Source organism: Somniosus microcephalus, chromosome 3 (assembly GCF_052327205.1).
Source record: "Somniosus microcephalus isolate GS21.2 chromosome 3, FLI_Smic_1.0, whole genome shotgun sequence".
Classification (NCBI taxonomy): domain Eukaryota; kingdom Metazoa; phylum Chordata; class Chondrichthyes; order Squaliformes; family Somniosidae; genus Somniosus; species Somniosus microcephalus.
In genome coordinates, this window is record NC_140989.1 from 214,259,213 (window position 1) to 214,280,985 (window position 21,773).

At 49.5% G+C, this 21,773-nt stretch overlaps 1 protein-coding gene across 2 annotated transcripts in view; it reads left to right on the plus strand.

The window, feature by feature from the left end:
* Positions 1 to 21,773, plus strand: part of LOC147121714 (solute carrier family 53 member 1-like) — a 332,605-nt gene that overhangs the window by 201,401 nt on the left and 109,431 nt on the right. For both annotated transcript variants that reach the window (XM_085982159.1, XM_085982160.1), the window contains exon 3: positions 4,381 to 4,601. In XM_085982159.1, coding sequence (XP_085838285.1) covers positions 4,381 to 4,601 — 221 coding nt within the window. The remainder of the gene's footprint in view (positions 1 to 4,380; positions 4,602 to 21,773) is intronic.

A 21,773-nucleotide genomic window follows, 5' to 3' on the forward strand; every position in this document is an offset into this window, starting at 1 on the left:
TTCTGTTTGCTTTTTTTAGTACTGCCCCACACTGAATCGACCTGTTACTTGCCAGATCCCTTTCTGCTCCACCTTTAGCTACTTCAGTGCAGTAATGAGGGAGTGCTGCACTGTTGGAGGTGCCATCTTTCGGGTGAGACATTAAACCAAAGCCCCCTCAGCTGGGTGAAAAAATTCCATTGTCCTAAATGAATAAGAGCTGGGGAATTCTCCCAATGTCCTGGTCAAAATTTATCCCTCAACCAACATCACGAAGAGATTATCTAGTCATTTATTTAATTGCTGTTTCTGGGAGCATGATGTGCACAAATTGGTTGCTATGCTTCCTTACATAACAACAGTTACTACACTTCAAAGGTACTTCATTGGCTGTGAAATGGTTTGGCCGTCTGAGGTTGTGAAAAGGGCTATATAAATGCAAGTTCTTTTTGCTTTATTTATCAGCCGTGGCTCAGTGGGCAGCAGTCTTGCCTCTGAGTCAGAAGGTCGTGGGTTCAAGCCTGACTCCAGAATCTACCCCCTCAGGTGGACGTAAAAAATCCTGCAGCAGATTCAAACAAGAGCAGGGGATTTCTCCCCAGCGTCCTGGCCAATAGTTATCCCTCAACTAACATCACTAAATCAGATTATCTGGTCATTATCACATTGCTGCTTGTGGGACCTTGCTGTGTGCAATTTAGTTCCTACATTACAGCAATGACTACGCTTCAAAAGTACTTCATTGGCTGTAAAGCGCTTTCTCACATCCTGATGGCGTGAAAGGCGCTATATAAATGTAAGTTCTTTCGACATCCCCTTTTTAGTACTGCCTGCAACTTCCCAGCTTGCATTGGGTTACTGCATCTAAGTCATTCATGTAGATTAGGAGCAGAAGGCGCCCCTATACTGAGCTCTGTGGCACTCTACTTGGTCCTTCCCTTCCAAAACAACCTGCCACCCCCCCCCCCCCAATAATAAATGCACAGCATTTTCTTTCTTTTGCCCAATTCCTAATCAATTTTATCAAAGGCTTTTTAAAAATCTAATTATCCCAGATCATGTGATTTGCCATTGTCCATCTTAGAAGAGACTTCCTCAAGAGTCTCGGACATTCATCAAGCAGGATCTTTCCCTCCTAAAGCCGTGTTGGCATGTATGATTATTGTCATGCAGGTACTCCTCAAGTTTGCTCCTGATAATTAGTGCCATTATTTTTTCAGGTATTGATGTTAAACTGATGGTTTTGCAGTTGCCTGGATTAGATTTGCCCCCTTTCTTGAATATGGGTACATTACTAGATTAGCTTGTTCTCAATCTGGTGGCGCCTCCCCAGCGTTCACCGATAAATTGTAAAACACTTCAAACCGTGTTTCAATTTATCGGAGCTCCTACGAGCAGGTTCCATTGTGTAAGCCATTCTCGTAAGGGAAAGAAAGCAAAAATAACAGATCACTGTTGAATATTTAATCAGTTACTGACCTCCCAGATTAATCGTTTGACTGAACTGTGTACTTTAATGGAAATTTATTAAGCATGCTTTTTTCACTGTCCTGTCGGGTGGTGCCTCTCTGGTACAGCTCTTCAGGACACTGGCCACCCACTGGTACCTCACCCAAATGCCTAGACAGTGTGTGCCAAATGCCTAGACAGTGTGTGCTGGCATCTATTTTACATGAAAGGCGTTACAGATGAAACTGATTCTGTCATCGTCCATCCACACATGTACTTTCCAGCAGGAGTTGCTGAATAGTGATCAAACACCGGAACCCTGAATGATTTTCATTTTCTCTCCCTAGCCAAGGGACACTGAAGCCAATTATAGTGTCTCTACCACTGCTTAGCTGAGCACAGCACAGACAAGGAATTCAAGCCAGGGTCTGATGGTCTGCACAGTCACTGATTAGCTTTGAAAGGCACTCACTATTGTTGCGTAGGCAAACACGGCAGCCAATTTGCACGCACAGAGCAATTGAATGAATGACCAGTTAATATGTTTTAGGCGGTGTTGGTTGAGGGAGGAATGTTGACCAGCACACCAGGAGAACTCCTTTGAATAGTGGCATGGGATCTTTTACGTCCATCTGAGCCGACAGACAGGGTCTTGATTTAATGTCTCATCCGAAAGATGGCAGTGCAGCACTCCCTCAGTACTGCACTGGAGTGTCAGCCTAGATTATGTGCTCAAGTCCAGGAGAGGGGTTTGAACCCACAACCTTCTGAGTCAGGAGTGAGTATGCTATCACTGAACCAAGCTGACACTAAACTGTAGGCTTATTAACTGCATCTCCACAGGAATTTATAGTAACTGTCGAATGTAAAGCAGGTTTTAGTGCTTTAACGTGTTTTTGTTTCTGGTCTTGCTGCATTATGCGAGAGTGAAAAGTTATTTTTTCTTGAGGGAACTTCAGTTGCAAAGCTTCAGTTGCATTCAATACTAGTTCATCTAACTCTGAACAATTAGCCTGAATAATTAGTCTCTGCTAACTGAAGTATTCCCTCAAAAAGTCTCCAAATTTTCAAGGTACTGTAGATTGCATTCCAAGTATATACTGTACCCTTTGCAAAATAGATTTCCAAACCAAATGGCGCTATTTGTCGACCCCACTTGGCCGCTGTATGCTGTAGTCAGCTGAGAATATTCCTCATTCTAGTACTAAACAATTATCTTGCCTTTCTCAACTTCCTTGCTTTCAAAATCCAGTTAACCTGCAAACTAAATTGATTTGGTTTAAATAATTGACCATCTAGAGAGAAATGTCATATTGAGAGACCAAGGTACAGTACGTTAATAACTGACTTTAAATAAGGGATATATATTGCAAGATATCTAATCTAATGGGTTAGAGTTGAAAGCTGTGAATTAATAATCTAGCGAGGGAATAAAATGGCACTGTTTCCATTTCTGGCTCCAACGAGGAATGGCGAAGAGTTGAATTAGATTTTTTAAAGGGTTTGAAGAACTGAATCAGCTGTTCTGTCTACAATCTCTGAGAAAATCATAGAAATGACGGTACAGGAGGAGGCCATTCAGACCATTGTGCTAGGTCTTCAACTGGAGCTATATACTGTACTCTTATCCCATTTTCCTGTCTCCTTTTATTTTCTTCCTTTACAAATTCTTAGCCAAATCCTTTTTCAATGTTGTTGCAGTCTCTTCCTCAATGCCTACTTGTAGTAAAGCATTCCATGTTGTAATAATCCTTTTTGTGAGGAAAAACTCCTGAATCTTCTCTTCATCCAGTGATAATCCTGAGTCAGTGCATAACTAATCTTTTATACATGTATAGCACCGCTTCCTTACTTTTATATTTAATGCACCATATGTAAAAACCTAGAATACATTTGTCTTTTCATGGCCTTTTTTTACCTGTGCTCTCACCTAAGTCTCTGTTCCTCCTTTCTACTAAGGATCCTACCATTTACCATATATTTCCTTTTGTTATTCTTTTTCCCTAAAATGTACTACTTCACATTTCTCTGATGTGTACTGCACCTGCTACCCCCATTGCTTATTGTGCTAACCTATCTGTCCTCCTATACTCTTCCTCACACTTTGCCAAGCCCCTCTAATTTGGTATAGTCAGCAAATTTCAATATCATTTCTCCTGTGCCTATGCCCAAATCATTTACTTAAAAGGGATGCCAGGGCAAACCACTATACATAAGGATAGTGGTGTGCCATGGAAGCTTCCCACTGAGGGGGTTTGTAGAGAAAGAGATGATGCATAAGAACTTCAGATACCTTCTATAAGATCCCAAGGTTTTTATTTTGTAACTTTATTTTTTCCTTCTCTCTTATTTGAAGTTGGTGACTTTAGCAGTGTATCAGTGGCTCTCTGTTGCCTTACCCACATTGCCATTCTTCATGATCCTGCATGGTGAGCAGGTTGCTTGACCATTACATTGCAGCCAAACCATTTTGTTTCGTGTTTTCCCTTCTCATTTTCTCCTGTTTCCCCTTGGTTCCACAGGCGATAGTCACATTCACCCCAACCAAGTCACCATTACTCAAATGCAAACTCAACGATGAGTATTGGCAGACTACCCCTGACTACAGAGAATTTCACAGATCTTGTCCTCAGCCAGCCTTCGTGCACGTGCACTTTTCGCTAGGACCGCTGAACATGATTAGGACACAAACCCCTGGCCGGTCTTTCCTTTGCTTAATCCACAGCCAAACTGGTTCCTGTCATCGCCCATGTCCATACACAAATAATGGCCTCTGAAGCAAGAGTAGCTGCTGTGTGGCTGAGTAAGGGATTACTGTTCACACAGAGCAATCAGGGTAAAGGAGAGCATCTGAAAGGAGGAGCTCATGAACTGAGGTGTGGACAATTCTTGGGCAGAAAATGCAAGTTTTTTAAAGGATTTGTGCTTATGAGATTGTTGTTTGCCTTACAGAAAAGCTTGCTGAGGCTCAGCGCAGGTTTGCTACACTTCAGAATGAACTGCAGTCAACACTTGAAGTGCAGATGGACCGCAACACAGTTTCCAACTTGCGGCAGCGGAGGACCGTGTTCCCTCTCTCCCATAAGGAACGTGTACATCACAGGAACATTCGTGACCTGAAGTTAGCCTTCAGCGAGTTCTACCTCAGCCTGATCCTACTCCAGAACTACCAGGTAAGAGAGACCGGTCGATCCTGCAGGCAATAAAATGTCCTCAAGGCTGTAAAAGAACCTGCAGTCTCAGCTGGGATTTTAAAACTGCATAAGCGATGACTTCTTGGCTGCGTAATTCTCCTGATAGTGAGCAGACGGGAATGTATGATGGAACACTTTCGTAGACATGAGGTCAGCTTCTATCTGTATTCTGACAACACCCAGACTGCTGAAGATAGCAGCTATAGACTCTGGACAATTAGCACGTTATCAGCTATTTTTTAAAATTCTCTTATGGGATGTGGGCGTCGCTGGCAAGGCCAGCATTTATTGCCCATCCCTAGTTGCCCTTGAGAAGGTGATGGTGAGCCGCCTTTTTGATTATTTTGTTTCGTAGCGGTTTGTTACAACTGAGTGGCTTGCTAGGCCATTTCAGAGGGCAATTAAGAGTCAACCACATTGCTGTGGGTCTGGAGTCACATACAGGCCAGACCAGGTAAGAACGGCAGATTTCCTTCCCTAAAGGACATTAGTGAACCAGATGGGTTTTTATGACTTTCCAGATTTATTTAATTAACTGAATTTAAATTCCCCAGCTGCCGTGGTGGGATTTGAACTCGCATCTCTGACATTACCACTACGCTACCGTTCCCAAATTTGACACTGAGCCACATAAGATACTAGGACAGGTGACCAAAGGCTTGGTCAAAGAAGTAGGTTTGAAGGAGTGTCTTGGAGGAGGAGAGAGATGGAGAGGTTTAGGGAGGGAATTCAAGGGCTTAGGGCCTTAGCAGCTGACGCCAGGGCTGCCAATGGTGGAGTGATGAAAATCGAGGATGCACAAGAGGCCAGAGTTGGAGAAGCTCTGAGATCTCGGAGGGTTGCAGGGTTGAGGAGATTACAGAGATAGGGAGGAGCACGGCCATGCAGAGATTGGAAAACAGGGATGAGAATTTTAAAATTAAGGCATTGCCAGACCGGGAGCCAATATAGGGCTGCGAGCACAGGGATGGTGGGTGAACAGGACTTGGTGTCAGTTAGGATATGGGCAACAGAATTTTGGATAAGCTCAAGTTTACAGAGGGTGCAAGGTGGGAGACCGGCCAGGAAAGCATTGGTATAGCTGAGTCTAGAGATAACAAAGGCATGGATGAGAGCTTCAGCAGCAGATGAGCTGAGGCAGGGACAGAGACGGGCAATGTTACACAAGTGGAAGTAGGCAGTGTTGGTGATGAAGAGGATATGGGGTCGGAAGCTCAGCTCAGGGTCAAATGGGTCGGCAAGGTTACAAAAGGTCTGTTTCAGGCGCAGACAGTGGTCAGGGAGAGAGATGGAGTCATTGGCTCGGGAATGGAGTTTGCAACCGGGAACAAAGGCAATGGCTTTGGACTTCCCAATAGTTAGTTGGAGGAAATTTCTGCTCATCCAGTACTGGATGTTGGACAAGCAGCGTGAAAAATCGGAGGCAGTGGAGGGTTGAAGAGAGTTGATGGTGACGTAGAGCTGGGTGTCGTCAACGTACATGTGGAACCTGACTCTTGTTTTTGGATGATGTCGCTGAGGGGCAGTATGTAGATAAGAAATAGAAGGTGACCAAGAAAATCATTGTGCTGAGAAGTTTCTCTCTTTCTTGTTGCCCCAGTAAATCCCAGCCTTTCCTCAAGGAGCTGACTGCTTGCTGAGATCCAGTCCCAGGAGTGCCAGCAGCCTTCCGAATTGCCCGTAGTAGGCAATTTCTCACACGAGTCTAGATAATGTCGCTGAGCCGTTTGATTGTGCAGGACACGCTAGCTGAGTTCCAAGCTGTTCTCTCTTGATATTCATGCATGAGTTAACACTTCCAGGATAGTGACCAGGAATGAAAACCCTGGCTAATTTTTCTTTTTCCACAAACTCAAAACAAAGCAGTGAGCGAACATGTCTGGCTTTATATTGTACTACATCTGGCCATCTTTATCCACCTGGCTGTTGGGAGAGCTGTTAGGTGACTTGCAAGAACCAGTAACCGCAGGAAAGATGAAGGTTCATTCAAATCATAATTTCATAAATGTCAGCTCCTTTTAGCAGTAAAATGGTTAGTTACATATAAAGCGTTTTTCAGCTTGTTGCTCAGAATTAGAATCAACAGTCGAATCTTGCTCGTGTGACTCGAAGCCCAATGTCTGGGCACTCCTTATCATTCTGATCTCAGGCTTGTTGCTGCTAATGGGTTGTGCCTGCAGAAATGAGCATTTGACGGTGACAGTTATACTGTAGTATTGAGCCAAGAAGTTGCTGTGTGTGGAAAATGCTAGACTTGAACCCTGCAGATATATGGGCCCAGAAATTCGGGTCAGGGGCTTCCCGCGGGTGCAAGCCCCCGACCTGCACTTAGCTAGCACGCCGGCCGTTGAGCTGCGGGCCCCCGTGGAATTGCGATCCTGGGCCTCCTCCAGCTGCCGGCGTGCAGTGCTTGCGTATCCCAGGGCCGCAGTTAGTTCGATACGTCCCCTGGGATCACGTGGGCCATGGAGAGCCAATGGTAGCAGGGAATGCTTCATTCATAAGTTTGACAGGAAGACCTGTCAAACTTATAAATACTATAAGCCCCAAAACATCACTAAATCTTCAAATAATTTTTTTTTTTAAATCACATTTTTAAAATCTATATATATAAACCGGTATGTCTCTCTGTCGGTCTCTCTGTCGGTCTTTCCGTCTGTCCGGCTATACAATCAAAAGTTATAGAGCGTACCTACACATATGTTATATCAAAAGAAAGCTTATCATTAGGGGACCCTCATAGGCGTATTTACTTTTTGGTCGGACAAAAATTGTGCCGACGGTATACATAAAACGTTCAAAATTACGCTCATTATCCACTCATTAGCATCGAGTGACGTGAAGGTTGACCAATCATACAGTCGAGCAACCCGACGGTCGACCAATCGCTGCGTCACGGGGGTGGGTTCATTGCGTGTGCGGGCGGGCCATCCTAGAGTCGAGTGACGTGACGATTGAACAATCCTACAGTTCAGTGACCTGACGGTTGACCAATCGGTGCGTGTGTGGGCGGGCCTAATCATTCTGAACTGAGGTGAGTGGCCGCCATCTTGATTCCTAACTCTTCATTTCTTTTTCCCACTTTCTGCGTGTTTCTTTTCAAATCTACATTTCCAGGAAAAAAAAAAGTTGCTTTTAAAACACATTGTTTTTTTAAAAAGTTAATTAATTTGTAAATCTTTTCTCTGAGCTCTATAATTTTCCTACCTTTCACCGTTTTTGCAGGCCTCGAAGCCTGGGCCTCTGTTGCCCAGCCATGCCCGAGCGAGGCACCTCCCGTCCCGGTCAACAAGCGGCCTGCGATCGCCGCCATCTTTGTGAAGGCTGGAGGGGCGGGCCTGAGCCGAGCGCCGCCGCCGCCATCTTAGTAAAGGCGGGCGGGGCGGGAGTCAGCACGCGCGTCAACGTCGGCCCGGAGCGCGACAAGCAGGCTCGGGTGGGGGGGGGGGGGGGGAAGGGTTACCCCGGCAACTGGGCCCGGCCCCCCCTCTCAGACTCAAGCTGGCTCACGCCCTTTCCCGGGGCTTGGCTCCAGTGCAGGCCCAGCCGCAATCGGCGGTCTTGAAGCCGGCTCGGGCGGGGGGCCGGGGCTCAGGAGGGCGGAGCGTGGGGCTCGGGAGGGCGGGGGGCGGGGCTCGGGAGGGCAGGAAGGGTTACCCCGGCAACCGGGCCCGGCCGTCTCTCTCAGCCTCAAGCCGGCTCACGCCCGTTCCCGGGGCTTGGCTCCATTTGCGGCCGCGGCCGCGGGCCACTCGCCCCTCTCTCTCCTTCCCTCTGTCTCTCTCTCCTCCCCCCCTCCCCCCCTCCCCCCCTCCCCCCCTCCCCCTCTCCCCCTCCCCCTGTCCCCCTCTCCCCCCTCCCCTTCTCCCCCCCCTCCCCCTCTCCCCCTCCCCCTCTTCTCCCCCACCCCTGCCTCCCCCTCTCTCTCCCGCCCTGCCTCACCCTCTCTCCCCCTCTCTCTCCCCCCTGCCTCACCCTCACTCTCCCCCCTGCCTCACCCTCGCTGCCCCCTCTCGCTGCCCCCTCCCTCCCCCTCTCACTCTCCGCCCCCTCCCTCCCCCTCTCTTCGCCCCTCCCTCCCCCTCTCTCTCTCCCCCTCTCTCTCTCCCCCTCTCTATCTCCCCCTCTCTATCTCCCCCTCTCTATCTCCCCCTCTCTCTCTGCCCCCTCCCTCCCCCCCTCTCTGCCCCCTCCCTCCCCCCTCTCTCTCCGCCCCCTCCCTCCCCCTCTCCCTCTCCCCCCTCCCTCCCCCCTCTCTCTGCCCCATCCCTCCCCCCTCCCTCCCCCTCTCTCTCTCCCCCTCGCTCTCTCCCCCTCGCTCTCTCCCCCTCGCTCTCTCCCCCTCTCTCTCTCCCCCTCTCTCTCTCCCCCTCTCTCCCCCTCTCTCTCTCCCCCTCTCTCTCTCCCCCTCTCTCTCTCCCCCTCTCTCTCTCCCCCTCTCTCTGCCCCCCCTCTCTCTGCCCCCCCTCTCTCTGCCCCCCTCTCTCTGCCCCCCCTCTCTCTGCCCCCCCTCTCTCTGCCCCCCCTCTCTCTGCCCCCCCTCTCTCTGCCCCCCCTCTCTCTGCCCCCCTCTCTCTGCCCCCCTCTCTCTGCCCCCCTCTCTCTGCCCCCCCTCTCTCTGCCCCCCCCTCTCTCTGCCCCCCCTCTCTCTGCCCCCCCTCTCTCTGCCCCCCCTCTCTCTGCCCCCCCTCTCTCTGCCCCCCCTCTCTCTGCCCCCCCTCTCTCTGCCCCCCCTCTCTCTGCCCCCCCTCTCTCTGCCCCCCCTCTCTCTGCCCCCCCTCTCTCTGCCCCCCCTCTCTCTGCCCCCCCTCTCTCTGCCCCCCCTCTCTCTGCCCCCCTCTCTCTGCCCCCCCCTCTCTGCCCCCCCTCTCTCTGCCCCCCCTCTCTCTGCCCCCCCTCTCTCTGCCCCCCCTCTCTCTGCCCCCCCTCTCTCTGCCCCCCCTCTCTCTGCCCCCCTCTCTCTGCCCCCCTCTCTCTGCCCCCCCTCTCTCTGCCCCCCTCTCTCTGCCCCCCCTCTCTCTGCCCCCCTCTCTCTGCCCCCCCTCTCTCTGCCCCCCCTCTCTCTGCCCCCCCTCTCTCTGCCCCCCTCTCTCTGCCCCCCCTCTCTCTGCCCCCCCTCTCTCTGCCCCCCCTCTCTCTGCCCCCCCTCTCTCTGCCCCCCCTCTCTCTGCCCCCCTCTCTCTGCCCCCCCTCTCTCTGCCCCCCCTCTCTCTGCCCCCCCCTCTCTCTGCCCCCCCTCTCTCTGCCCCCCCTCTCTCCCCCCAGTCTCTCTCTCTCTCTCTCCCCCCAGTCTCTCTCTCTCTCTCTCCCCCCAGTCTCTCTCTCCCCCCAGTCTCTCTCTCTCTCTCTCTCTCCCCCCAGTCTCTCTCTCTCTCTCTCCCCCCAGTCTCTCTCTCTCTCTCCCCCCCCAGTCTCTCTCTCTCTCTCTCTTTCCCCCCAGTCTCTGTCTCTCTCTCTTTCCCCCCCCCGGTCGCGCTCTCTCTTCCCCCCGGTCGCGCTCTCTCTTCCCCCCGGTCGCGCTCTCTCTTCCCCCCGGTCGCGCGCTCTCTTCCCCCCGGTCGCGCTCTCGCTTCCCCCCGGTCGCGCTCTCGCTTCCCCCCGGTCGCGCTCTCGCTTCCCCCCGGTCGCTCTCTCGCTTCCCCCCGGTCGCTTCCCCCCGGTCGCTCTCTCGCTTCCCCCCAGTCGCTCTCTCGCTTCCCCCCGGTCGCTCTCTCGCTTCCCCCCGGTCGCTCTCTCGCTTCCCCCCCGGTCGCGCTCTCGCTTCCCCCCGGTCGCGCCCTCGCTTCCCCCCGGTCGCGCCCTCTCTTCCCCCCGGTCGCGCCCTCTCTTCCCCCCTCTTCCACCCGGTCGCGCCCTCTCTTCCCCCTTCTTCCCCCCGGTCGCGCTCTCTCTTCCCCCCAGTCGCTCTCTCTCTTCCCCCTAGTCGCGCGCTCTCTCTCTTCCAACAACAACATGCCCTCAAAAAAGCCTCGGCACTGCCGGGCACTCCAGCTGGTCTATATATATAAACCTGTCCGTCCGTACGTCTGTCTTTCTGTCTGTCTTTCTGTCTGTCTTTCTGTCTGTCTTTCTGTCTGTCTTTCTGTCTGTCTTTCTTTCTGTCTGCCTTTCTGTCTGCCTGTCTTTCTGTCTGGCTATACAATCATAAGTTATAGAGCGTACCTACACACATGTTACATGAAAAGAAAGCTTATCATTAGGGGAGTCTAATAGGTGTATTTACTTTTTGTTCAGACAGTATACAAAAAAGGTTCAAAAAACGGCAACATTCCGCTCATTAGCGTTGAGTGACGTGATGGTTGACCAATCGTACAAGGATTAACCTGATGGTTGACCAATCAGTGCGTCACGGGGGGCGTTTCATTGCGTGTGTGGGCGGGCCTAATCCTTCTGCGCTGAGGTGAGTGGCCGCCATCTTGATTCCTAACTATTCATTTTTTTCCCCCACTTTCTGCGTGTTTATTTTCAAATCTAGATTTCCAGCAAAAAAAAAGTTCCTTTTAAAACACAATTAAATTGTTTTTAAACAAAGTTAATTAATTTGTAAATATTTTCTCTAACCTCATTAATTTTCCTACCTTTCAACCTTTTTTTTTTCCTCTTGACTCGCTACCTCCGCCGGGCGCCCCAACCTTCCAGGGTTACCCTGCCTGCAGGCCTCGAAGCCTCGGTCTCTCCTCCCCAGCCACGCCCGAGCTAGGCACCTCCCGTCCCACTCAACAAGCGGCCCGCGATCGCCGCCATCTTTGTGAAGGCTGGCGGGGCGGGCCTGAGCTGAGCGTAGCCACCGCCACCATCTGTGTAAATGTTGGCGGGGCGGTACGGAGCTCCGCGGAGCCATCGCTGGCGCTGGGCTCGGGTGCTTTGTGGCCTGCGGCCGAACGGCGGCTGCGGAGCTCGGGCTGCCCGGGGCGCTGGGCTCGGCTGGGCCATGTCATTGCGGGTGCCCGGGGCCCAGCCTTCTCCAACCGCCGCCGGCAGTGCAACTCTCAACACTGGCAATGGGGAGAGGGTCTGCTAGCTCCCCCCCTCCCTTTCCCCCCCTTCCCCCTCCCTTTCCCCCCCTTCCCTTCCCCCTTCCCTTTACCCCCTTCCCCCCCTCCCTTCCCCCCCTTCCTCCCTCCTTCCACCACACCCCCTTCCCCCCTCACACCCCCTTCCCCCCCCACACCCCCTTGCCACCCCCCCTCCCACACACCCCATTCCCCCTCCCCCCTTCCCTTCCCCCTTCCCTTCCCCCCCCTTCCCCTCCCCCTCTTCCCCTTTCCCTTCCCCCCTCCCACCCCCCCCTTTCCCCCACCCCTTTCCCCCCACCCTTGCGACTGCTTTTTATATGTGTAACTTCTGGAGACATACCCTCCCAGGAAAACCTGCAAAAAAAACGTAAGTTCGATACGCACGCGTTCGACCTCTGAACCCCTTCTTTCAGGGGAACGGAAGTGCTGGTTTCCCGCGTATGCGCAGTGCATGCAGGAAACCGGCACTTCCATTGGGCTTATAGGTGAGTACCCCGTGCGTACTCACCCGTGGAGTCCCGAATTTCTGGGCCATGGTCTGAATAAATTCCTGTCAATCTGAATGATTGGGAGGAAGGGGGATTTATGCAGCGCTGTTTGTAAGCAACTCCAATAATGCCTAGATCAGTCACTCAATGCAAAGTGAAAGGACAGTTACTGAAAATGTGATAAATTGCAAGAGAATACAGATCAATATTGATGCCAGACAAGTGCGAGTAATATTGAGGGACAAGGGATCGGTCTGATGTAAGCTCACTGCTACATTAAACTCCCACACTGTTTCCCAGTTACTTACACAACAGTCCCTTCGGCTGCAGATGCTTTGATTGGGGGATGGGGCGAGGAAGCTTGTACCAGAGGGCACAACTCCCTCTCTATTTTCATACTGCTTTAGGATTCTAAGCTTTTGGTTCCTCCTCTTGGGCACGGTGACAGTGGTGCAGCACCAGTGCCCCCAAACCCAAAGCCAGCGGCTACAGGAGGGGAGAGGATTCCCTGAACGCTTGCTCATTATGCAAGATTGCTTTTGGGAGGGGAGCCATACTGAACTTCAGGTGATGGAAATTGTTGCGGCTCTTCGGTGGTCTCCAGATAGTTTTGTGTATATTCAGCAGAATAAACTCATTTGATCAGACAAGAAATTACACAGGGGCATGATTAAGAGCTGTGCTGAATTAAGTTTTATGTCACCATTTAAAACTTCTTTTCGTTTAAGCTTTATTGCTAGATTTAATAATCTTCTGAAAATTTAATTTGAGAGATTTTTTTTTTTTACCTGCTGTTAAGGCTTTCACATAAGCTGCATTTGATTTATTTGATATCTACAGAAGCTGTAAACCAGGATTAATAAAACGTAGCAACTGAATAGAGTGGTTTTAACTGATACAGTAGTGTTTCTCTTCAGTCTTGGGGTAGCTCAGAGATGCCAAACATATAGGTTTAGCCATGCATCCTAACGTTCCCCCCCCCCCCCGCCACCCCCCGAGATGTATCTCAGGGATGCACAGTGCAAGTTCTATAACCGTCCAGTTTTAGGCATGGCCTCATTTCAGAGCAATCTCCCTTCACCAGCCCCTAAGGTGTAATTTTCTGCTTTCTAACAGCTTTATCAAGAGTCCTGACTGAAATGTCTGTCATTTCCTGTGGACACAAGGCCACGACACATAGGGGGAAAAATTCGGTTTCTTTGCGCCTCCTGTTAGCGCCTGGGCGCGGCGATGTTTGCGCTGCTCGCGAAATAGACCACACATTTTGTGGCGGCGCTAAACACTACCGTCACGATCTCCTGCGCCCGCAGATCGTGACGTCAGTCGAGCATGTAGCGCTCCGGACTGGATAGTGAGTGGCGCCCCCTGCCTTACCGCCTGCCGCTAGCAACGACAGGTTGAGGGGAGCGTTTTGCAGTCGGGAAGGGACGGGGGGGAGCGCTATTTAAAGGCGACCGCCTCCTGCCTTCTTTTGTCGGCGGCATTTTTGCACCACGCATTCTGAGAGAGACTTCTGGAGAGATTCAATGCTGTGTGAAGGAGTTTTGGGTACTGAGCAGCACCTTGCAGGTTCATTTTAATTTGACCTTCCTTGCATCAATTTAGAAGAGACTATGGGGGCTGCACTCTGAGCTCTTTCCCTGAGCCTCGCCATTGTTCTTTCCAGCAGATTTGATGTACAGGTCTCTCCAGGCTGAGATTCAAGGCTGCAATGAGCAGGGTGTGGATGGAGAGCAAGATCGACCCTCCCCTTTAAGAACTGGCCGGTGCCAGTGTGTCTGTGTTCCATTGCTGACTGACATCACATGAGCTTCGCCAGCGCTCTGAGGTAGGGCCTTGCTCCTAGGCCTTTGCACCTTAAGAGAAGTGTGTAGCGCCTGATTTAGCGCTCCAATCACCTCCAGGGGCGATAGCAGCCAAGTTTGCAGTCGGAGGCGATAATTAGCACCAGGCGCTAAACTTTGCGCCCGATCAATAATTGCGCCCCAAACGGGGTGATACCAAATTTCTCCCCCATAGTTCCCAGGAGGCTAGTGCTTGAAATGACAATGTTGTACATGGTGAGTAGGGATCTCTTAATGATTGCAGCACAATGTTTTTACTGCATCTCGCTATGCTATATGGTAATTAACCTGATGATAATCATTTTAGCACCAGGGAGATTTCAGACATCCTCTCAGAGGCAGCTTCATTGCATTTGGCAATCTGATTGGAGACTCTGACCCAACTGTTTGTGCAGCCCTACATCTGGGACACAGTTGCTGTAACCTTGTTAGCTGGATGAAGCTTTTCCCATTTCATGTGAATGTGACCGGGTGGACCTGCAACTAACAGTAGTCAGAGTCGTTTCAGTTCAAGCCCGATGCCTGGGGTCTGATGCTCCAGTGCAGTTTTGAGGGAGTGCTGCATTTTTGAACCTGCTGTTCTTTAGATAAGATAAACTGTGGTCCCGTCTGCCTGTTCAGGTGGATGTAAAGTATTCCCCGTGGGGCTAGTTTAAGAGCAAGGAGTCCCTAACTCCCTCAGACATCTCATTGCTGTTTGTGGGATCTTGCTGTGCACAGAATGGCTGCTACATTTATTACGTCACTGTGCATGACGTTTTTTGAGATGTTTCTGAAAGACCTAATAAGATGTGATATAAGTGCACATTTTTTTCCCCTTTGTACTGGCTGAAGTATATGATCTTACCATTCTTCACTGTGTCAGTGAGCTCTTGTAGATGCTATGGCCAGCTGTTATGGAATGACGTATGAGGAGAGATTGGGTCGATTAGGCTGATATTCGCTAGAGTTTAGAAGAATGAGAGGGGATCTCATTGAAACTTATAAAATTCTAACAGGACTAGACAGACTAGATGCAGGAAGACTGCTCCTGAATGCGGGGGAGTCCAGAACCAGGGGTCACAGTCTAAGGATAAGGGGTAAGCCATTTAGGACTGAGATGAGGAGGAATTTCTTCACCGAGAGTGGTGAACCTGTGGAATTCTCTACCACAGAAGGCAGTTGAGGCCAATTCATTAAATATATTCAAGAAGGAGTTAGATATATTTCTTGAGGCTAAAGGGATCAAGGGATATGGGGAGAAAGCAGGGACAGGGTGTGATAATAATAACTTCCGGGAAGTTATGTGCACATCACTTCCTGTGAACTGTGAACTCTGTGCATACATCACTTCCTGTGCATACGTCACTTCCTGTGTTTGGACTAGTATAAATACTGTACTGCTCAGTATGGTAAAAGGGCTTCACCTAGAGGCATGGTGAAGACCGCTCTTGTATATAGTTTAATTATAAGTTGCTTAAAGCTTACTTTAAAGTTCCTTGATGTGTGAGACTCTTTTGTTACATCAATTTAAGCAACTTAGTATTTACACTCACAAATACTAGACCTTCGGACAAACTCGGAGTTAAGGATCCAGGGAACCACCCATCATGGAAAACATCCTTAAACCTACTCGTCTGGACTTGGACCCAAACGCACCAGCAGCTGACAGGGTATGGAAGCATTGGTACCGTACTTTTGAGAATTTTCTTGATGAATGTAAAGCGAATGCTTCTACTAAACTGAGGATACTTATCAACTATGTGACCCCAACAGTGTTTGAATATGTTGATGAATGGGATAATTACGATGAGGTGATCCGGGCACTTAAAAAACTATATGCCAAGACCGCAAATGAGGTCTATGCTAGGCATCTACTGGCCACAGCCCGACAAGGGTCAGGGGAATCGATTAACGAATTCCTTCAAGAACTTCGCAGGCTCAGCGTAGATTGTCACTTTCAGGCAGCCTCGGCTGAGCTGTACCGCGAAGAAATGATTCGTGATGCTTTCATCTGCGGGATTGCCTCTCCATTTATACGCCAGCGTCTACTAGAAAGTAAAACACTTGAGCTACAAAAGGCTTTTGACCTGGCTTGTTCTCTGGATTTGGCAAAGAAAAATGCAGACCTCTATCAGCTGCCCAGATCTCGATCTGCTGCTGTAACTGCAACCAGACGATTCAAGTGGCCTCAGGTGAACCCTATCATGGAGGAATCTAATCCTGATGATACTTCTGATGAAGAAGAGGAGTATGACCCCACTTTAGCAGCCTCTTGGCAATCTAGGAAGGAATGCTTCTTTTGTGGAGATTCTTTTCACCCTCGGAAATTCTGCCCTGCTCGCAATGCGATCTGCAGTCATTGCGATAAAAAGGGACACTTTGCAAAAGTTTGCCAATCAAGAGCCTCTACGAGGGCCTATCCAGCTAAGGCCTACCGAACTGCCCCAATTAGGGCCTATCAAGATGCTCCGGCTAGGACCTATCAAGCTTCCTCTCGAGCTCTCTCCCGAAGAAGCACACCTAGAGTTTCAGCCACTCTCTGTGCAACCACACCAATTACAGCTGCTTGCCCACAGAACCTGTTTCATGCAGCTACAAAAGTTTCAATTAATGGGCATACCTTAGATGCCTTAATTGACTCAGGAAGTACTGATAGTTTCATTAGAGAACAGATTGTTGCGAAATTGAAACTACATATCTTCCCATCGGACCAGGCAATTGCGATGGCTCAGTCATCACTTAATACCAGAATCTCCAGCTTTTGTATTATTGATATGACACTTAATGGTCGCATGTATCCCTCCACCCGACTTTCGATGCTCAAGGACTTATGTAGTGATCTCATCTTAGGGCTGGATTTTCAAAAACAGCATAAGAAACTCACCATTGAGTTCGGCGGATCCAAACCTGGACTTACTATTTCTAATATACTGTCTAAATTACCGTTTTGTGCATTATCAGCAGCTTCACTTGATGAACCCTCATTATTTGCCAGTATTCCTCCTCGATGCAAACCAATAATAACGAAATCAGGGCGCTTTAGTCAGGAAGACCAATCTTTTATTGAGGCTGAAATCTCTCGACTTTTAGCAGAGGATATCATCGAACCATATTCGTCGCCCTGGCGGGCTCAAATCGTCATCGTCAAGAACCCTCTAAAACCTCACAAACAACGACTATGCATTGATTATTCGCAAACCATCAATCAATATACTGACTTGGACGCCTACCCATTGCCACGCATTGATGATATGGTTAATAAACTGGCCGAATACAAAGTGTTCTCAACTTACGATTTAAAAAGTGCCTATCATCAGTTACCCTTGAAGGTCTCAGATAAGCAGTACACGGCCTTTGAGGCTAATGGACGGCTGTACCAATTTCGTCGCCTCCCATTCGGGGTTACTAATGGAGTGGCTGTCTTCCAACGGGCAATGGATGGCCTGGTTAAGCAGGAAAACTTAAGGGACACTTTTCCCTATCTTGATAACATTACTATTGCAGGTCACGATCAACAGGAACACGACGCCAACCTCCAAAAATTTCGGGATGCCCTCCATCACCGTAACTTAACTCTGAATGAATCTAAATCTGTTGAGTCGCAACCGATCATCAACATCCTTGGCTACTGCGCAGGCAATGGTATCATTAAGCCAGACCCAGAAAGACTTCGCCCGCTCCAAGAGCTCCCGTCACCTAAGAATCCGGCTTCTTTACGTCGGGCTCTCGGTCTGTTTGCATACTACGCTAAATGGATTCCTCATTTTTCGGACAAAATCCAACCCTTGCTGCATGCTCGATCATTTCCATTGGAAACAGCGGCTGTTGCAGCCTTTCACCTTCTCAAAAAACAGTTGGAGAAAGCGGCTCTTCACTCCATCGATGAGAATCTCCCTTTCATAGTTGAATGTGATGCCTCGGAGGTGGCGATCTCGGCTACTCTAAATCAGGAAGGTCGTCCTGTAGCATTTATGTCCAAGACCTTACAAGGTGCCGAGCTACATTATCCTCCGGTTGAGAAGGAAGCCACAGCCATCATAGAGGCAGTACGGAAGTGGAACCATTTCCTAGCTCGCCAGCACTTTACATTAATCACGGACCAGCGATCAGTCGCCTTCATGCTCGATAATCGAAAACGAACCAAAATTAAGAATAATAAAATACAGCTTTGGAGGATGGAACTGGCCTCTTGGTTACACCATTCACTATCGACCTGGCAAGGAGAATGTGGCCCCGGATACCCTCACACGAGCATTCTGCTCCACTATGTCGTCCTCTACTCTCATAGATGTCCATAATCACAGAATCACATACAAACCCCACAGTGCAGATAGAGGCCATTTCGGCCCATTGAGCCCGCACCGACACATATCCCACCCTATCCCTGTAACCCCACGTATTTAATCCCCCTAACACTAAGGGTCAATTTATCGTGGCCAATCAACCTAACCCACACATCTTTTGGACTGTGGGAGGAAACCGGAGCACCCGGAGAAAACCCACGCAAACACGGGGAGAATGTGCAAACTCCACACACAGTCACCCGAGGCCGGATTCGAACCCGGGTCCCTGGCGCTGTGAGGCAACAGTGCTAACCACTATGCCACTGTGCTGTCACCCTGGCGTTACGCGCATGCTACATTTCGTACGATCATGGAATCTCCCTTTTTCTACTGGAGATGCAAAGAAAATGTGCTCAGAATGCCGGCTTTGTGCAGAATTAAAACCTCAGTTCTTCCGCCCCTCAGATGGTATGCTCATACATGCAACCCAACCGATGCAACGACTTAGCATCGATCTTAAGGGCCCAGTACCCTCTTCAACTCGGAACACATATTTGCTCACCATGATTGATGAATATTCACGTTTTCCGTTTGCCTTCCCCTGCTCCAATATGCTGGCGTCCACAGTAATCTGCTGCCTTGAGCAGGTATTTTCTCTGTGGCATGGCGGCTTACATTCACTCGGATCGGGGTCCATCCTTTATGTCAAGGGAACTCAAGGACTACTTCTCAGAACGGGGAATTGCTACAAGCAAAACAACGCCATATCGTCCCATCGGAAATGGGCAGGTAGAGAGGTATAACGGTATCATCTGGAATTCCGTACATCTTGCTTTAAGATCTCGGGGCCTACCAAACCAGCAATGGGAAACAGTGCTTCCGGATGCATTGCACTCGAAACGGTCCCTTTTTTCTACAGCCACAAATACTACACCTCATGAGCGGTTCTTTGGATTCCAGCGTCGCTCATCTTATGGGACATCCCTCCCGTCATGGCTAACTACTCCTGGACCTGTACTACTCCGAAGATACGTTCGGACGTCTAAAAATGACCCTCTCGTAGACGAGGTCGAACTAACCAATGCCAACCCCACCTATGCATACATACGATATCCCGACGGCCGAGAATCTACTGTATCATTGCGGGATCTGGCTCCCTGCCCACCAGGACCTAGTGGGACATAGAGTGATGGTATTTTACCAGGAGCCTCTTGGAACCTACCGGGTACCCCTCTCCAGGATCCTGATCTGACACCAACTAGCTTGGTGCCGGTAGAACCCCGTACTCAAAGTTGCGACCCTCCCAGTACCGCGCACCAAAGTACTGATCCGCCACAGACCAGCTCTGCACCTCCCTCTGAACAGAGACAGACCGACTCTGCACCTATTGGGACTCGTACACGAAGCCATGATCTCCCCGACCCTTCACAGGGTAATTCAGGCCACACAGACTCTGACCAATGGCCAACAGCATGTAAGCGGACCAGCGACCCTCTACGACGGGAACCCAAACGGGTGCGACTCTTCCTCGTTCGGCAGCTGCGGAATAAAAGGAAGACCACAGCCTTCTAATCTCGCAGGAGGGAAGAATGTGATAATAATAACTTCCAGGAAGTTATGTGCACGTCACTTCCTGTGAACTGTGAACTCTGTGCATACGTCACTTATTTTGTCTCACTCTGTGCTGCTCTCTCCCTCCTGTTTGTTTTATCTCACTCCGTGCTGCTCTCTCCTGTTTGTTTTATCTCACTCCGTGCTGCTCTCTCCCCTGTTTATTTTATCTCACTCCGTGCTGCTCTCTCCTGTTTATTTTATCTCACTCCGTGCTGCTCTCTCTCCTGTTTATTTTATCTCACTCCGTGCTGCTCTCTCTCCTGTTTATTTTATCTCACTCCGTGCTGCTCTCTCTCCTGTTTATTTTATCTCACTCCGTGCTGCTCTCTCCCTCCTGTTTATTTTATCTCACTCCGTGCTGCTCTCTCTCTCCTGTTTATTTTATCTCACTCCGTGCTGCTCTCTCCCCTGTTTATTTTATCTCACTCCGTGCTGCTCTTTCTCTCCTGTTTATTTTATCTCACTCCGTGCTGCTCTCTCCTGTTTATTTTATCTCACTCCGTGCTGCTCTCTCCTGTTTATTTTATCTCACTCGGTGCTGCGCTCTCTCTCCTGTTTATTTTATCTCACTCCGTGCTGCTCTCTCTCTCCTGTTTATTTCATCTCACTCTGTGCTGCTCTCTCTCCTGTTTATTTTATTTCACTCCGTGCTGCTCTCTCCCTCCTGTTTATTTTATCTCACTCTGTGCTGCTCTCTCCTGTTTATTTTATCTCACTCCGTGCTGCTCTCTCTCTCTCTCCTGTTTATTTTATCTCACTCCGTGCTGCTCGCTCTCTCTCTCCTGCTTATTTTATCTCAGTCCGTGCTGCTCTCTCTCTCTCTCCTGTTTATTTTATCTCACTCCGTGCTGCTCTCTCCTGTTTATTTTATCTCACTCCGTGCTGCTCTCTCTCTCTCTCCTGTTTATTTTATCTCACTCCGTGCTGCTCGCTCTCTCTCTCCTGTTTATTTTATCTCACTCCGTGCTGCTCTCCTGTTTATTTTATCTCACTCCGCGCTGCTCTCTCTCTCCTTTTTATTCTACCTCACTCCGTGCTGCTCTCTCCTGTTTATTTTATCTCACTCCGTGCTGCTCTCTCCTGTTTATTTTATCTCACTCCGTGCTGCTCTCTCCTGTTTATTTGATCTCACTCCGTGCTGCTCTCTCCCTCCTGTTTATTTTATCTCACTCCGTGCTGCTCTCTCCCTCCTGTTTATTTTATCTCACTCTGTGCTGCTCTCTCTCCCCTGTTTATTTTATCTCACTTCGTGCTGCTCTCTCTCTCCTGTTTATTTTGTCTCACTCTGTGCTGCTCTCTCTCTCCTGTTTATTTTATCTCACTCCGTGCTGCTCTCTCTCTCTCTCCTGTTTATTTTATCTCACTCCGTGCTGCTCTCTCTCTCCTGTTTATTTTATCTCACTCCGTGCTGCTCTCCTGTTTATTTTATCTCACTCCGCGCTGCTCTCTCTCTCCTTTTTATTCTACCTCACTCCGTGCTGCTCTCTCCTGTTTATTTTATCTCACTCCGTGCTGCTCTCTCTCTCCTGTTTATTTTATCTCACTCCGTGCTGCTCTCTCCTGTTTATTTGATCTCACTCCGTGCTGCTCTCTCCCTCCTGTTTATTTTATCTCACTCCGTGCTGCTCTCTCCCTCCTGTTTATTTTATCTCACTCTGTGCTGCTCTCTCTCCCCTGTTTATTTTATCTCACTTCGTGCTGCTCTCTCTCTCTCCTGTTTATTTTGTCTCACTCTGTGCTGCTCTCTCTCTCCTGTTTATTTTATCTCACTCCGTGCTGCTCTCTCTCTCTCTCCTGTTTATTTTATCTCACTCCGTGCTGCTCTCTCTCTCCTGTTTATTTTATCTCACTCCGTGCTGCTCTCTCTCCTGTTTATTTTATTTCACTCCGTGCTGCTCTCTCTCTCCTGTTTATTTTATCTCAC